Here is a 17963-nt window from a genome sequence, read left to right as displayed (position 1 = left end):
GAGTTGATAAACTAGTCGCGGTGCCAGGATTTAATTCAGGAACATTCTTTATTTTTGTAACATCGCGGTCGTTGATATTGCAGGGATCATGTGCACCGATTACAATATATAAAAACAATAACTTACAGCTCTTTGTCCATCTACAGCTGGGTGAATTACTCTCACCTCTACATTGGCAAAGGGGGTTGTTTGACCATACTTCACCAAGCTGGTTAGAGGACGGGGGGGGGGGGTGCAAAACCAATTTCGATGTAATTGGCAAATTGTTACCCACGGCCGGGAAATGAATTGAGATCGCCGGGTTTATAGTGCGGTGCATTCACCGATGTCACCGCTGCGCCTACACCACATACAGGGTGCTTCAAAAACATGTGAACACTTCTGAGAATTTGCAACAGTATCACAAGAAATGTGCCTCCGGGCTCTGGAGACCACCTGGAGAAGATTCCAGGCACGCGTTGACAACGATGGTGAACAAGTAGAAACTCGTCGACTTTGTGAAGCTATTAACATTACATTTGCTATCATGTTACAGTGTATTATCCGTTCTTTTTCCATTATAAACGATAGTCTCATACAAGTGTTAAAATATGTCGAAGCACCCTGTACATCACAAAACTCTTCAATGCATAGTATCGCTCGTTCAAAAACGGACATCAACGGATTAATTGATACTTCGTTGCACTCCAGAATATCACTCGGTGCCGAACATAAATATGAATACTCTTAGTTCTTTTGGTAAAGTCACGTAGGTAAAAAATGAAATTAATAAAAATAAAACAATAAAAATCACGACGTTTCGGAGGCAACACAAGTCTCCGTCATCAGGTGGGACCGTCACAGCCAGATTTGCTGCATCAAGTGAGGCAAGGATTCAAGATGTAAGCCCTGCTTTTAAGCCCATCTTTTAAGGGCTTACATCTTGAATCCTTGCCTCACTTGATGCAGCAAATCTGGCTGTGACGGTCCCACCTGATGACGGAGACTTGTGTTGCCTCCGAAACGTCGTGATTTTTATTGTTTTATTTTATTAATTTTTATTTCATTTTTTACCTACGTGACTTTACCGAAAAAACTAAGAGTATGAATCCTTGCAGTCACCAAAGCTTCAAATCTAGAATAAAAATGAATGCTGAGGTACCACAAATATAGATTTGCAGACGCACAGAGTGCTGAAGTGCCTTAAACACGTGGAAAAAATTGGTTTCCTTTTTCTATGTACATATTTATACAGGCGGCATAGTAGAAACGTTCTTCGGAATTTTGGTATTGAGAATAATACCGCTGACCAAATGTTAAGCTTGTTTTTTGAAGCCAGCTTTTATCTAAACATGTTTTTTGTTATATTGATGACCACATTCATGATTCTCAATTTGCATGCTGCTTCGTAATCGTCTCGAGTTTAACCTTGTTCCTTTCAATCATTTAATGTAATTCATTCTCACTGTTACCACGACTGTCATCAATACATCTGAGCTGGTTAATACTCTGATGAAAACTAATTTGCAATACGTCTTGCATAACAGGCGAGATGGAGGGAGAGAACTGGAAAACAGCAGAACGAGTATACTGAAGGCAGTTATGGACAGCGGACTGGGATTAAAAATGTAAACATTAAAATGCAAACGAGAGCAGGAATGAGTGCCTGAGAGCAGTGTTCTTCATTCACTTTTAGAGGGGAGCCACTTGCACCGATAAAACATCGGCGAGTTTTATTTTGACTTAAAACTTTCGTGACTGCAGGAATTCATATTCTATGGCTCTTTTGGTAAAGTCACGTAGATAGAAAAAAAAAAGTGAATAAAAAAATAATACAAAATATCACGACCTTTCGATCGCAACACAAGCAATCGTCAGAGAAAAAAAAAATACGATTGCTTGTGTTGCGATCGAAACGTCGTGATATTTGTATTATTTTTTATTCAATTTATTTTCATTTTTATTGTTATTATTTTTTCTATCTACGTGACTTTACCGAAAGAACCATAGAATATCATCAGTGAGGGCCGCCACACTGCCTGCAAGGGGTCTTTTCACTATTTGTGTATTGTCAGTGGAGGCCGCACTAAAGGCGGCCAGTGGCCCGCGGGCCTTGCAACCAAAAACACTTCCTTAGAATAACTAACTTTGATGACAAAAATCAATATAGCAGTGTGTCTGAAGATGCTTTTCAATCAGTGGGTAATGCCAGCTATGACATATGCATCAGAACCATGTAAACTGAACTATTAGATGGAATATAACCACAGAGGTGAGATGCATGTTTGGAATGACACCGAGAGAACGAAAGAGAAACAGATGCGTCCTGGGGGTAAACACAAATCAGAGGCATCGTATCGACCGCTCAGAACATTCGGTGGGCTTGGGCAGGACACGTCATGGTGAGAGGGGACAACGGGCTGACAGACGAGACTAACGGTGGAGTGGCAGTCGAAGGGTGTGGACACGCCCCGAGATAGTACGCACACGACCGCGGAGACGGAGCGATGAAATCAGCTCGTGCGCAGCGGCGAGATGGATTGTGGCATCGCAAGCCCGCAGAGGAGGGACGATGGAGTGGGGGAGGCATTCGTCAAGCGATAGGACAGCGGCTGACGATGACAACGACGTTGCTTCACGTTAGTGTGGGACTCCACAGGTCTCTGTCATTGGTGATCGGTGACGACTACAGAATTGGCGATGTTGATGAAGTCACTTTGTCTTTTGCCTCTTTTTTGATGGTTGCATCGCAACTGCAATAGACAAACGGAAACCGGCGTTAAATTAAGTGGAATTAGATTTTTTCCTGTTCAAAGAATGTACAACTTTTAGACAATTTGCCAAGGGAGTATCTTCAGGGGGAATAGCTTTGGGAAAATATGATTAAACATACGAAGTAATGTCGCAGTTAAAATGCAAGGCTCTAATATTCATGCATACCCCATAAGTTGTTTGAGATTATTTATTCAAATACTCATGACTTCAAGGTAATGTTGCATTTTACCTGCCGAAAATATATTTAACTCAAAGTGTCAAAATTTGGATGTCAATTACTCAGACATAAACCCTAATCTGAAGCTCAGTTTTGTGCTACGACCGTGTAGAATTCCACGATTGCGTGGTGACAGCTCTCTCGCTTCTATTTCGGTTTGCACTGCGCGCTGCTCGGCACGACGTCCGACGTTCCGCTTCAGCCTCTGACGAAGCTCCCAGCACGTGGAGCGAAACGTTTCCACTCCGTGCCCAACATCGCGCGGTTTTATCTTAGCGATCTACCGAGGGAGGAACACCGTCCGGGGGTTAACACACCTTCAGTGCCCGCCGTCACCTTCCCCTCGACCTCCTCCTCGATGACCGGCATGCTCAGCAGATCGCTCGGTGGGGTCGGAGTATCCTCCTCGACGCCGTAGCAGTCATCCGCCAAGTGGCTCGCCGCTCCAGCTGTGTGGGGGAAGACAGCCGGCGTGAGCGAGTGAGTGCTGTTGACCGTTCCCCACCACCGCACCCCCCTCCCCAAACTGTGTGATTTAGTGCTAACTTGAAGACATCTCAGAAGTGGTTCTGTAATGCCCACTTCCATGGAGTCTTTGTCTAACGTGGAGGGGGTTCGCTCTCCGCTCTGCAAGAGCTAAGGATGGATTCTTTTTTTTTCTTCTTGGTTCTTTCGGTAAAGTCACGTAGAAGGGAAATAATAAAATAATAAAAATAAAACATAATAATTATGAAATAATAAAATAATAAAAATAAAACATTATTATAAAAATAAAACATTATGTTTTATTTGTATTATTTTATTATTTTATAATTATTATGTTTAATTTTTATTATTTTATTATTTCCCTTCTACGCGACTTTACCGAAAGAACCAAGAAGATGAATCCCTGCAGTCACGAAAGCTTTAAATCGAGATGGATTCTTTGTCTCGTGAGACGGCACCTGGCCTCGGTGTGAGAGATCCACTCCTAGGCCGCTTTCTCCGTGGCGAGTCGTGTTTCCTGAGGTCGTCCTCAGATGAGTTGATTTCAGTTTGCCGATGCCTGCGTGAACGGGGGGCCTCAAGGGAGGGTGGGAGGAGGAAGGATTATTTATTTTTTGAAAGTCAAAAAGCAATGAAGAGTGGAACACCCCGCATCGCTCAGGGTCACAACCAATGAGCACACCATCGTTATGATAAATTCTTACACGTGTTGTAATGTGTCAGGCTCAGTTCTTACCTTTGTCGGATTGTTGTAGGACTTGTTTTTGATGGCTGCTAATTTTTCGGCTCTGGAACAACCCTGTAAATAAATTAAGTGTATTCATTGTGAAACTGCAGTCGTAGCTTCACAACAGAATGCTTTACACTGTTCAGACTACACAGTGGAGCACTTGATTGACTTGTAAGTAACTGTGATGATCATTTAACTAACGTACCACTGCATCGTCTTCCTCATACGAATGTCTTTCCTTGTCCTCCGCATTCCTTTCAGTTGACTTCCCCGTGGAGGCGGCTCTAGGTTTCTAGAATTGAAATAAAATTAACTCACCAACACGATGACATATTGCAAATGAACAACAACGTATGAAAAACCAAAAAAATACATTTTCTGTATGTTGAGAATCAACGAAAATCCACTCCCAGACGAAGGCCTTCCCACGCCATGTTGGTCACGCTTCACCGTGCTAGTGATTGTGGGTTAGTGAAACGGGGTGGGTTCAGGACTGACTCAGATGCCACTCGCTAGGAATCAAACTCAGCCCACTTGGTTCAATGAAGTGCACTAACCATAATGCCACCGTTACTCAGCAGTATTTAAATCAAACTACATGATTTTCATTTACTTACTCGGTGGCTAATTATTTAAACAATTAAGCATTTTTATTCTTGCTTCTTTCGGTAAAGTCACGTAGAAGGGAAATAATACAATAATAAAAATATTAAACAATAAAAATTCTCACGACGTTTCAAATTTTCCTGCTGTGGATTTCACACTCGATGATGATTGCTTGTGTTGCAGTCGAAACGTCGTGAGAATTTTTATTGTTTTATATTTCTATTATTTTATTATTTCCCTTCTACGTGACTTTACCGAAAGAACCAAGAATATGAATCCCTGCAGTCACGATAGCTTTAAATCAAAATTTTATTAAGCATTTTGTTACATTCAAATGTTTACACACATAAATAAGCATAGCTTTAGAAGCATCTGATCAGTCCTCAATAAATATATTCATACAATGACACGCCTAAACAAGCTGGCCAACTGGATGTGCAGGACAAGCCAGAAAATAATCTTCGCACAAAAGTCTTACGATTGCGTCGTGCCGGCCAGACAATTGGATACGGGCAAGTGGTTTGATAAACGGGATTGGTGAATACTCTTAGTTCTTTGGTGAACACATGAGCGTGGCGTCGTTGACATGGGCCCTGGAGGAAGAAATGAAAATGAGGACTCCCCCATTCCCTATCCACTTTCCCCACCTTCGTACCCCAGCCCTGGCCCCCTCTGGCACCGTGGGGTTGCCGGTGCAGTTGCGCCGCCAGCAAACTCGATAACTGAGCCACCACTGTGCAATGTCGATGGGTCCTCGTGAGCCTATGGGGTTCTACGCAAGTTCCGTGGAGTGGCGCGATTGCCATGGGCCCTGGTGAAGAATGACGTTTTTTTTTGTATTGTTCGTTGTTGTAACGTTATGACGTGCCCCGACTGGACATCGGTGAAATAAACTCTGTCTTCTCGACAGACCTGTTCTTCACCTGAGGACGGCTGCTTGCGTTGTGGCCGAAACGTCATGAGAATTATTTTATTATGTTTTATTTTTATTATTTTATTATTTCCCTTCTACGTGACTTTACCGAAAGACCCATAGAAGATGAATCCCTGCAGTCACGAAAGCTTTAAATCTAAATCGGTGAAACAAGTTTTATAGCTCATCGCGTTCAGAAAATAGACCACGCTCTGTCCGCCAGTACCGTAGATTCCGTCGATGCAGTTGTACCTCCTGCGCACTACTCGACAGCTACGCCACTAGACCGAGCTGCCCCTTACCCTTACCTTGCTCGCGCGCACGTCGCTCCAGAGCTGGTAGGTGGCAAGCGCGTCCTTTACCGCCCGCTGCATGTCATCCCGCACCAGGCTCAGGCTCTTGTCCGGCTGCAACTTGCTGGTGGAGATGGCGCACTTCATGTGGTGGTAGTGCTCGTGGATATTCTGTAGCTCCTGGCAAGAGGTCGGGGCAGGTGGGGGGGACACACCCCACCGCATCTCCAATTAGCACGGTTAGCTACGTACTGTGCGAAAGAAGTTCAACATACATATATATACATGTTTACCGCGCTTAGCAATAGACCGGAGTTTTATGCATTTAACCGTTCGCATCTATTTATCCTCCCCACCCCCTCACCAACCAAAGGGACAATGAACTGTGGCATAATTCGGGGGTTGCGGTTCGATTCACAAAGCAATTATTTGTCGAATTTGTATCACCTCCGTTTGTATTGTCTTTATCATTCGTTTTGTCTCGTCTGTGCATTCTTGTTCGCTCCACTGGCCTAAAGCGTATCATTAGCATATAATTTGAATACAATTTGGAAAAAAAAAATCATAAACAGTCTAGCCCTATAATACACAATTAGTGCATGCATTGTAACGCGTAAGAATGTATTTTAATTGATGACATTGGTGGAATTATCATGCTTTTGTCACGGAGTGCAATTATTTCTAGTGGTGGCTAATACAAATTAATCGGCAAATGCGCAACTGTTCTATGGAATGTTGCATCGCAGGACCAAAGACAGCGGATGGTTTGGGGAGGCCTTCATCAAGGAGTGAACTGATCATAACTGATGATGATGATGAAGTGCAAATTCAACTGATGAACTAGTTAGCTCATTCAGTCCACCGACATAAATGAGATACTAACTCTTGAGAATTATGTTATGCAACTGAATACGTTCAACAATTGTTACAACTTACAACACGGACTCTGTGAGACATATTACTTCCTAGTTAATGACCTTTCCAATAACTATGGTGCTTGCACAAAACGTGATAATGTCTGCCCAGTGGGCACAGCTGCAATGTGGAAGTACGCAGGTGTGAATGGATTATATGTAGGCGTGTAGGTCATTCTATTCTAATCTTGCGAATGGCAGCAAAATTTTCGGAAACCGAATGGCAATGTCTAGGTCTGCTAGCCATGAGAGAGCTTCAGTAAAGTTCGTGTGGTTTTGCTATTCCTCCTCCGTTGAATGAGCGCGCAATCCGGGGATTTAAAAATGCTCCATAAGTTGGGTTGCATGGCTAGTCACACTCCCGTGGCTTGTCCTTCGTATAGGTCATCGTTTCTTGGAAATTAGATGTGTTGTAAATTGTAACCAGCAGGCTCAATAATGTCTTCTCAGTAGAATCAGACTGGAGTGTGTCATCATATACAATCAGTCTTAAAGACCACGATTATTTTTCGTGAGCACCAGCTCATATTTCCACAATTCCTTTAAAAAGACTAAGTGCTCACATATAATGCACTGGACACATTACTGACGTTTAAAACAGCATCAACACTGCAGCATAGGAGGTGGGTAAAATAAAGTACCATGCAATCTGCTGCTGAGATTTGAACCTACATCTCTTGCCAGATTAAAAATAAACCACCTCGTTCGTGCCTTATCCCTTCAAGTAGAGCTCCTCCACAGAGTTAGACTAAGCCACCTCGCGTCCTTATTACCCCGTCGGCTGCAGCACCTGCACACAGAGGGTGTTCACGCTTTTCCTAGTCGACACAACTAAGTCACCTAGGCCCTGCTCGCCAGACACCACCCCCGAAATCTCCCTCGTGCTGCCCCCCACCCCCTCCCTGCCTCGTCAAAGAGTCAGCCAGCCCCCCAACTTGTAGTCGTGATTATGCACACCGCAGGGCTCTTCAAGTGAAGACCCCCGGGGGGAGCCAAGAAAGCTTTTGGAGTGGCCCAACGAGCTATGGCCAGCTGAGACTTAAGGGATACTGATTAGCGAGGTGAAAGTGAGACAAAGTGAGGCGAGACCTCAATACAAGAGGTGCGCGTTGGTTAGCGGTCACGTGCAGAGAGACGTTATGGCGTTGCGATGTCATATGACATCATGACGTATGCAGACCGGACACATGACGTCATGTGGCCAACAGGACACGCGAATTGTATTAAGCTATGGGCCACTTAAAACGTAGAGATAATTGTATTCACGTGTTCCTTAAAGGGCACCACGGTAGCAAGATGTTAACTACCTCGCCTAGTATACATACAGGAGGGCGTGGGTTTGATCCTGAGCCTGTCGCTTATATGTTTGGAGTTTGCATGTTTTCCCCATGGTCGCGGACATTTTTTTTCCTGGTTTATCCCTCCTCATTTAGAATGAACATCACGCATTTAGAGTATTTGGCTGTAATAAATTTCCACATGATAAACCACTGCATTGGGCTATCATTTGTGGCCAGGTTGCCTTACCTGGTAAAATAAAACATAGATTTGCTTAAATAGTTTTTAATATTTTTGGTTTTCCGACCCCTGGCCTATACTAATCTGCCCACATGCCACGGCCCAGTGTGACATCTGCCATGGCGTATCTTGTCCACCTACGACACTTGTGAAAAATAGTTACAGCTGGGTGGGCCTTACCTGGTCAAATGTAAAAAAAAAGTTTATAGTTTCATTTATTGTTTGGTCCACTGGAGAATATAGTTGAAGAACCTTGTCCAGTAGCGATCGAGGGTTCACTCACCTCCATGGCATCGGTGCTCACCACACCAGAGACTCGGTTGTGGTTCTGCCGGAGACCCCCATGCTCGTTCATCTTCTCCTTCCATATGTTTGCTTTCCGCATCTTCCCCATGCGGAACATCAGCTGTGTTGAGATATTAAAGAGAGGTGCAGGTCACCTTATCTGCACGCTACACATACGTTTTTGTTGATCAAAGCAATTTATATTTTTCAACAAGCCCTGATCAAGGAGGCCTGAAAAGCATAGATGTATACGAAGAATGTTGGTTACAGTCAGGTCAAGGATAGGAAATGTAAATATCTTCTTGGTTCTTTCGGTAAAGTCACGTAGTAGGGAAGTAATAAAATAATAAAAATAAAACATAATAAAACAATTCTCACGACGTTTCGGCCACAACGCAAGCAGCCGTCCTCAGGTGAAGAACATGTCTGTCGATAAGACAGAGTCTAAATGACACGTCTTAGGCTTGGAGTGTCTATTTAAGCCGTGAGGGAGGAGGAAGAGAGCCTTGACAAAAGAATTTGCATTTGAAGAGGAATTTAGCATATATAAATATGCTAAATTCCTCTTCAAATGCAAATTATTTTATTACTTCCCTACTACGTGACTTTACCGAAAGAACCAAGAAGATGAATCCCTGCAGTCACGAAAGCTTTAAATCGAAATTTAAATGTAAATATTTCGGACAAGCGACCAGAAGCAATGGTGACTCGCTGCAAAAATGTTGATTAAGGAGGAAACATTTGAAGGTCCTCGGGGGACGGGAAAGACCACAATCTGACTGGACGTCAAGTATCAAAAAATTTGTCGTGACAAAAAAGATCTCATCTGCAAGACGCAGCGACGGACAGAGAGATGGTAGAAGGACCAAATTGAGTCATATCCCAACAGCTCAAAGCGGGCAATGAAACTATAAGATGTGACCGCTCATCGTGGAAATTCATTGTCATTACTTGAATTTCGATTTAAAGCTTTCGTGACTGCAGGGATTCATCTTCTTGGTTCTTTGATATGCAAATTATTTTGTCAAGGCGCTCTTCCCCTTCCAACCCAGCTTAAATATACGCTCCAAGCGTGGTGGTGTTTCATTCAGACGCTGTCTCCCCGACAGACCTGGTCTTCACCGGAGGATGGCTGCTTGCGTTGTGGCCGAAACGTCGTGAGAATTATTTGATTCTGTTAAATTTTTATTATTTTATTATTTCCCTTCTACGTGACTTTACCGAAAGAACCAAGAAGATGTCATTACTTGCTTCACGAATAATTATTCAAGAATTACAATTTATTTTTTCTCATTTGTACCATCTATCTTGTTGGTTTCACTCTCGTCTGGCCCGACGTGCACCGTGTCTGTGTGTGTGTTTCGGGGGACCGCACCGGTGCAGGCAAGGCGGTGTAGTGGAAGGCGTGTTGGTCGCAGAGAGAGCGGTAGATGTAGTCGGCGTCATAGTGCTCTTGCTCCACGATCTCCTGGTACAGCTTGCTCAGGTCGTCCCAATCTTTCAGCGCCAAGCGAATCTGCAGCAACGGCTTTCATTTAAAGTGGCTCGCACGCGTGGGTTTTCGGCAGGCATTCCGGTTTCCTCCCACGCGTAAACATGCATTAAATGGCCGAGAATATCTTCATATAAAGAGGACGGAAGAGTATAATAATAGGGATTTTCCCATTTTTTTCTGCCAACAAAACTGAAACCTTTTTACAAGGATTCATGTCTGCATTAACCACAATACTTGCAGTCTAAATGCAAACAAAAAACACACTCTGATAATATATGCATTGTCCTTGAAACTGATTGGTCCACACCAGAGACAGCTTGCTTTTGAGCCTCGTCTCAATTGGTGCTCGACCAGATGACGCCAAAAAGGCATACAGCTCAAAGACAATGCACTATCAAAGTAATGAGGGCTCAAAAAAAGGGGAAAAAACCTATTATTATATTTTGGTACTGGCAAAAGAGATCTAATGATAAAGGACGGCAGATCTTGGGCAATTTTTAGTGCCGGCTCACCGTGTGGCTGCCTTCCCGCTTGTCTGTGATTCCTCACATCTCCGAGTCATTGTTTCTCTTCGAGGGTGAGTGAATACTGTGCACGTTACAAGTTGAAGACTATGATTTCAAAAAATAGCTGCGCTTGAATGCACATTCAAAAGAATATATTCGTCCCGTGTGGCCATTCACTTCTGAACGAGGCCCCCCCCCCTACCACCATGTGAGGTTGTGGGGGGTGGTTGATCATGTCATACAAGTGGGGAGTAGCTTAAAGCACCTCCGATTAGCACGGTTGGCTACGTACGGTGCAGAAGAGGTTCAACATACATGTATACAAAATTAAACCAACGAGCATAAAAAAACATAATACATTTTTTGGCAAAAACAGTTAACCGGCCTACCGGATAATGCACCCAAGGATAACCGAAAGTTAACTACAAGTGCCAAGGAAGGTGTCTATTGGCACGTTGATTGTGAGCCTTGCCTTGCGTCTTGGTTGGCACAGCTGCGTGTGGTAGATGGCGTACAGCAGGTACAGCGCCCCCACACGCACCTGGAAGCTGTAGATGGGGGACAGGTACTGCGAGGCGAGCAGAATCAGCTCCTCCGTGAACTCCTTGCGATCCTGGTCCTTCACAAAGCCACTGCACACAGCACGGTGCCACGCAGATGTGAGCACACGCAGATGTCACTCACATTGCCACACGCACTTACAGTCTACTCATGATTATCCAGGGTGATGGGGATGAGGGATCTCACGAATAAAACAAAGACAATGCAAATCATGGAAATTAAGGCTATAAAAACGCAATTATTGTGCACTTGTCGACATTGCCCTTTGCTGACAAAGTAGCTTGTAATACTGTTAAGATGGGAGTGATGCTCTAGGCAGGAAGTAGAGGTGTCAGGACCATCACGAGTGACAATAGGCGATAAGTCAACTGTGACTGCCATTCCTTGGGAAGATGTGAAGCAGCAATGATGCGAAGCAGCAATGACGTCACAAGTGAATGGGTAAGAAGTTAACCGGAGTGAATAAGAAGTCCATCGTTACTAACGCTGTCTATGACGATGCAAAGCAGCGAAATTATGCTCTAGCTAGGTGGCCGAGAAATTTAGATCTATCATTAGCGAAAGCGACGTTCTCCGTGATCACCGTTGCTTAAACGTGCAAATGCACGGGTGACACGTGTGTCGAGAGGCAGGGCGAGTTCAAGGCCCACAAAAGTGAGTGGATAAAAATGGTTCAGCACACCCACCATCACTCCGTGCATAACGCGAAGGAGTGAATGACACAACGTGACGCCTGAGCCGAGTGTGAGGCCTCACTGGTGAACGAGCGAAGTGCGAGGCCCTCACTGGTGGACGAGCGAGTGTGAGGCCTTCACTGGTGGGCGAGCGAGTGTGAGGGTCTCACTGGTGGGCGAGCGAGTGAGGCATTCACTGGTGGACGAGCGAGTGTGAGGCCTTCACTGGTGAACGAGCGAGTGTGAGGGCCTCACTGGTGGGCGAGCGAGTGAGGCATTCACTGGTGGACGAGCGAGTGTGAGGCCTTCACTGGTGAACGAGCGAGTAAGGGTCTCACCGGTGGGCGAGCGAGTGAGGCCTTCACTGGTGGACGAGCGAGTGTGAGGCCTCACTGGTGAACGAGCGAAGTGCGAGGCCCTCACTGGTGGACGAGTGAGTGTGAGGCCTTCACTGGTGGGCGAGCGAGTGTGAGGGTCTCACTGGTGGGCGAGCGAGTGAGGCATTCACTGGTGGACGAGCGAGTGTGAGGCCTTCACTGGTGAACGAGCGAGTGTGAGGGCCTCACTGGTGAGCGAGTGAGTGAGGCATTCACTGGTGGACGAGCGAGTGTGAGGGCCTCACTGGTGAGCGAGTGAGGCCTTCACTGGTGGACGAGCGAGTGAGGGCCTCACTGGTGGACGAGCGAGTGTGAGGCCTTCACTGGTGGACGAGCGAGTGTGAGGCCTTCACTGGTGAACGAGCGAGTGAGGGCCTCACTGGTGGACGAGCGAAGTGCGAGGCCTTCACTGGTGGACGAGAGAGTGCGAGGCCTTCACTGGTGAACGAGCGAGTGTGAGGGCCTCACTGGTGAACGAGCGAGTGTGAGGGCCTCACTGGTGAACGAGCGAAGTGCGAGGCCTTCACTGGTGGACGAGCGAGTGTGAGGGCCTCACTGGTGAACGAGCGAGTGTGAGGGCCTCACTGGTGAACGAGCGAGTGTGAGGGCTTCACTGGTGGGCGAGCGAGTGTGAGGGCCTCACTGGTGGACGAGCGAGTGTGAGGGTCTCACTGGTGAGCGAGTGAGTGAGGCATTCACTGGTGGACGAGCGAGTGTGAGGCCTTCACTGGTGGACGAGCGAGTGTGAGGCCTTCACTGGTGGACGAGCGAGTGTGAGGCCTTCACTGGTGGACGAGCGTGTGTGAGACCCTCACTGGTGAACGAGCGAGTGTGAGGGCCTCACTGGTGAGCGAGTGAGTGAGGCCTTCACTGGTGGACGAGCGAGTGTGAGGCCTTCACTGGTGGACGAGCGAGTGTGAGGCCTTCACTGGTGGACGAGCGAGTGTGAGGCCTTCACTGGTGGACGAGCGTGTGTGAGACTCTCACTGGTGAACGAGCGAGTGTGAGGGCCTCACTGGTGAGCGAGTGAGTGAGGCATTCACTGGTGGACGAGCGAGTGTGAGGGCCTCACTGGTGAGCGAGCGAGTGAGGCCTTCACTGGTGGACGAGCGAGTGTGAGGCCTTCACTGGTGGACGAGCGTGTGTGAGACTCTCACTGGTGAACGAGCGTGTGTGAGACTCTCACTGGAGGACGAGCGAGTGTGAGGGCCTCACTGGTGGACGAGCGAGTGAGGGCCTCACTGGTGAACGAGCGAGTGTGAGGGCCTCACTGGTGGACGAGCGAGTGAGGGCCTCACTGGTGAACGAGCGAGTGTGAGGCCTTCACTGGTGGATGAGTGAGTGAGGGCCTCACTGGTGGACGAGCGAGTGTGAGGCCTTCACTGGTGGATGAGTGAGTGAGGGCCTCACTGGTGGACGAGCGAGTGAGGGCCTCACTGGTGGGCGAGCGAGTGAGGGCCTCACTGGTGGACGAGCGAGTGAGGCCTTCACTGGTGAACGAGTGAGTGAGGCCTTCACTGGTGGAGCGAGCGAGTGAGGCCTTCACTGGTGGACGAGCGAGTGAGAGCCTCACTGGTGAACGAGTGTGTGAGGGCCTCACTGGTGAACGAGCGAGTGAGGGCCTCACTGGTGGAGCGAGCGAGTGAGGCCTTCACTGGTGGACGAGCGAGTGAGAGCCTCACTGGTGAACGAGTGTGTGAGGGCTTTACTGGTGAACGAGCGAGTGAGGGCCTCACTGGTGGACGAGCGAGTGTGAGGCTCTCACTGGTGAATGAGCGAGAAGTTCATGTCGCGCCACACGGCCGCGAAGTCCTCGTAGCGCACGCTGTCGGTGCGGCGGAAGCGATCGAGGAGCTGCTCGCAGTCCCCGCGGGACCCGGCCGCTCCGGCCATCGCCGTACGAGAGGTTCCAGCAGAGGTGGGGGGCAGTCGCGGGAGGAACCCCCACGTGGAACTCGGGTGGCCTTGAGAGCAGCGCGCTCACGGTGGAGGGTCACGGAAGATCTTCGTCGTGTCGTTGGCTGTGGCAATGACCGCCGGGAAAAGACCTGCAACTGTGGCAAAACAGGAATGCGTCAGCTCGCGATGGGATACGCGTCTTCGTTATGTCAGCCGCGGAATATCAGCAGCGAGACAGCCATGCCCGGGTGTCAATCAAATAATGTTCGGTTAAGGTTTTTGGTTTTGTATTCTTGGTTCTTTCGGTAAAGTCACGTAGAAGGGAAATAATAAAATAATATAAATATAAAACAATAAAATTCTCACGACGTTTCGACTGCAACACAAGCAATCATTTGAAAAAAACGCCACTTTTTTCAAATTTTCTTGCTGTGGATTTCACACCCGATGATGACGATTGCTTGTGTTGCAGTCGAAACGTCGTGAGAATTTTTATTGTCTTATATTTGTCTTACTTTATTATTTCCCTTCTACGTGACTTTACCGAAAGAACCAAGAATATGAATCCCCTGAGGTCACGAAAGCTTCAAACCAAAAAAATGTTGGGTTTTGATTAAGTGCCGTTCGTGATGTACGAGTGTAAACACGGCGTTCGATCCACGCGCCGTGTCAGTCTTCGCCACGCTGGCGAGTGTGCGGGTTGCTGAAGGCGGGTCGGGAACGACGCCGAGCCATAGAGGTGCAGTACAACAACAACAACGAGGTTGAGACGATGCTCTCGACTGCCCACAACGAACTGCCAACGCTATTTGTCAATGGAAATCAGCGATCTTAACTTTGGAACTTTCGTGACTGCAGGAATTATTCTTTGGTTCTTTCAGTAAAGTCACGTATAAAGAAATCAGCGACTTTTGACTGAACTTTCTTCGCAAATAAATCGTTATTTTTGTTTCAAAGGAAGGGTGACTCGTACGTTATTTAATTCCAATACTGTAGTGAAACGAGTGCCCGTACCACTAAAATGCGTAACTTAATACCGCTAAACAATAGTGCGGGGTGAGGGATAAGCCCTATAGCCCTGCCATAAAGGTTCGCAATACTCGTAGCGGTGTCCGCCCACTGTGTACGGTACTATTCTTGCACAAAGCGGAGATGTCACTAACCCCATGAGGGAAACGACGCAAGAATAAACTGCGATGCTATAAATGTTATAACGATAACAAAGTTTCACTCGCAATAATACAACATATAGCAGTACTAGACTAGCTAGGCCGCATAGGGGCTAAGCAATGCAAAGCGCATCCCTTTCGCGCTCAATTTAAGCACACATCTCTCGTTTATTGTTAAACATACGTGAAATATTGCTCGTTAACATCTCAATAAAACACGTAGGAGCGTTTAGGCTTACGCAGCGATGCAGGTGTCGTTTTTCGGCCTGTGAACGGTGGCGTATGGCGGGAGAATTGTTTGTTGATCTGAGACCACAGCGCTTGACCGAGAAGCCTCCGTCACGACCGCAGGGAAATCGCCTCTGTCTGAACGTCGCGTCACGTAAAGTATTTTCTCTTAGGTTCTTTAGATAAAGTCACGTAGGAAAAAATCATAATAAAATAATGATAAATGAAAATAACAACATTTAATTTAGTTATTTTTAATTTAATTTAGTAATTTTCATTTATAATTTTATTATTATTTATCTTAGGTTCTTTCGGTAAAGTCACGTAGGTAAAATAATAATAAAATAATGATAAATGAAAATAACTAAATTATATTTTATTTTAAATTAAATGTAATTTTGTTATTTTAAATTACATTTAATTGAGTAATTTTCATTTATTTTATTATTATTATTTCTTTCAGGTTATTTCGGTAAAATCACGTAGGTATAATAATAATTATAAAATAATAATAACAATGAAAATAACTAAACTAAATTAAATTTAGTTATTTGAAATTCAATTTAAGTTAGTTATTTTCATTTATTATTATTATTATTATTTTTCCTACGTACTTTACCGAAAGAACCTAAGAGTATGAATCCTTGCAGTCACGAACGCTTCAAATCTAGAATATAAGACGCACCGCCTCCCCCCTGTAACAGGATACATTGAATCATCGACAAAATTTATACATAATTATGTTAAGTAATAATTATGTTAATTAATAATTATGTTCACGTTCAATTCCCATATATGGAGTCATTGGGCGCGCCTTTGCCCATATAAGGAATACTACTGGCACGGAAATCGACGGACTCTTTGTGCCCGAAACGTCGTGATTTAATTCAATTTATTTGTCTACCCACGTGACTTTACCGAAAGAACCAAAGAGTATGGATCCCTGCAATCACGAAAACTTCCAATCGACCGATTTCACTCCCCGTGTCTCTGTGTTCAATCACGGATCGAACGTGGATCAAGCTGCGACATTCCGAATACAAAACTTCGATAAAGTGACTCCTGTCACCTGCCTTTTGGATCTAAAGAGGCGATTTGTGGATTGAATAAATTAACCCGTAAAAACAAATTTTTTCACTATAAATCCTTTATATGCGTGGCATCGGTTTTATTTTATTATTCATTTCTGTTTTTCTTGAGTAAGAGTTTCATTTTTATCACATTGGTATTTTAAATAAAATATGAATTTATTTTTTCTTAAAAAGTGGAAAATTTTGGATAAAAATTTCACGAAAATAAATTGTCACGCACAACGAGTCTGTGTGCAAAATGTCAGCTCGATTGGATCACGGGAAGTGGGTTAAAAAACGACCGAAAGATTTGCACGGTCGTAAGCGCGCAAGCAAGCAAGTGAACTTAATATAAAGGATTTAAAAACGCCACGTTCGGCCGCCCCTCGACCCTGATTTTGTTTTTTGTTTGTTTGGTTGCACCCGATTCAAGAGCCGAATGGCTCACAGGGCTATACCAACTAAATGAAACTGATTTGATTCCTTCTGCAGTCACATAATAATTCGTTCTGTCGCGGACTCATGTTATTCTGTAACATGAATCCGCCTGTATATTTGGAATTTGCGCGTCTCTCCCCGAATTTACGTGGAAATGTTTTCCGGGTCCTACCGGGTTTTTCCCTCCACATTTGGTAACAAGCGTTTATGATATTTAGATGATTTTGCTGCTATACATTTCCACATTAGCTACTTTGTTGAGCTATCACTTGCGGCCAGGTCTATTCTGAAAAAAAAAGTTAATAGCTCAGTGAGCTTTACCTGGTAAGATAAAAACTATATATACTTTAGTTTAATTTGAATATTGTCTTCAGTGATTTGTTTATCTTTCCTATATTTTGCACTCAGTATTTTTATATTGTTGTTGTTGTAACGTTCTGACCCGCTCCTACTGGACACCTGTGAAAAAAGAGCTTTATATCTCATCGGATTCCTCCAGTTTAAATATTCTGATTCTGAAACCCGAGACCGGTTTCAAAACACAGTCTCATCAGCAGCATCAGGCTTGCTTCAATCAATGCTGGTGAACTGCCAGATGTTACAGGAAAGGACACCTAGACATGGGTCCGAGTTCAATGCAAATTATGTAATATTTAACTTAAAGTAACCATTCACGTTGTTGTGAAGAATATAAATAATATAGATAAGCAGTATCCGTATATCCGCCATGCCAATCATCAGACGTGTGTAGTGTGTAACGGCTTTATTTGTATATGAAGATTGTGGTGGGAGGCACGAGGACTGGAATGAACAAGTTTGTGTTCTTTTCG

The 17963-nt window shown here is 45.2% G+C and overlaps 1 protein-coding gene across 2 annotated transcripts; it reads right to left on the bottom strand.

Moving 5' to 3' along the window:
* Nucleotides 1-1917: 1917 nt before the first annotated feature.
* Nucleotides 1918-15742, bottom strand: SNAPC1 (small nuclear RNA activating complex polypeptide 1). 2 transcript variants are annotated; one of them, XM_061581669.1, is made up of 11 exons: nucleotides 15637-15742; nucleotides 14095-14383; nucleotides 11190-11349; nucleotides 10092-10232; nucleotides 8715-8837; nucleotides 6015-6179; nucleotides 4393-4479; nucleotides 4194-4256; nucleotides 3916-4033; nucleotides 3289-3420; nucleotides 1920-2732 (listed from the first exon to the last, which is right to left on the bottom strand). In XM_061581669.1, exons 2-11 carry the CDS (start codon nucleotides 14220-14222, stop codon nucleotides 2692-2694), a joined length of 1158 nt encoding a protein of 385 aa, XP_061437653.1. In that variant the 5' UTR covers nucleotides 14223-14383; nucleotides 15637-15742; the 3' UTR covers nucleotides 1920-2691. The 2 variants fall into 2 exon arrangements, with proteins under 2 accessions (XP_061437660.1, XP_061437653.1); XM_061581676.1 differs by lacking the exon at nucleotides 10092-10232 and having other exon boundaries at nucleotides 1918-2732.
* Between the last annotated feature and the right edge of the window lie 2221 nt (nucleotides 15743-17963).

Source organism: Lethenteron reissneri, chromosome 8 (assembly GCF_015708825.2).
Source record: "Lethenteron reissneri isolate LAM-NWPU_2019-01 chromosome 8, ASM1570882v1, whole genome shotgun sequence".
Classification (NCBI taxonomy): Eukaryota; Metazoa; Chordata; class Hyperoartia; order Petromyzontiformes; family Petromyzontidae; genus Lethenteron; species Lethenteron reissneri.
The sequence above is the reverse complement of the archived record's forward strand: the minus strand, read 5'-3'. Positions and strand labels throughout refer to the sequence as shown.

Bases quoted from the DNA above. Each gene is read 5' to 3' on its own strand.
- SNAPC1 (XM_061581669.1), bottom strand. From the start codon at position 14,222: ATGGCCGGAGCGGCCGGGTCCCGCGGGGACTGCGAGCAGCTCCTCGAT. The intron at 10,233-11,189 runs GCAAGGCTCACA...CCGTTGCTGCAG, and splicing joins TGTGCCAACCAAGACGCAAG to ATTCGCTTGGCGCTGAAAGA. The intron at 4,257-4,392 runs GTACGTTAGTTA...ATTTATTTACAG, and splicing joins ATGAGGAAGACGATGCAGTG to GGTTGTTCCAGAGCCGAAAA.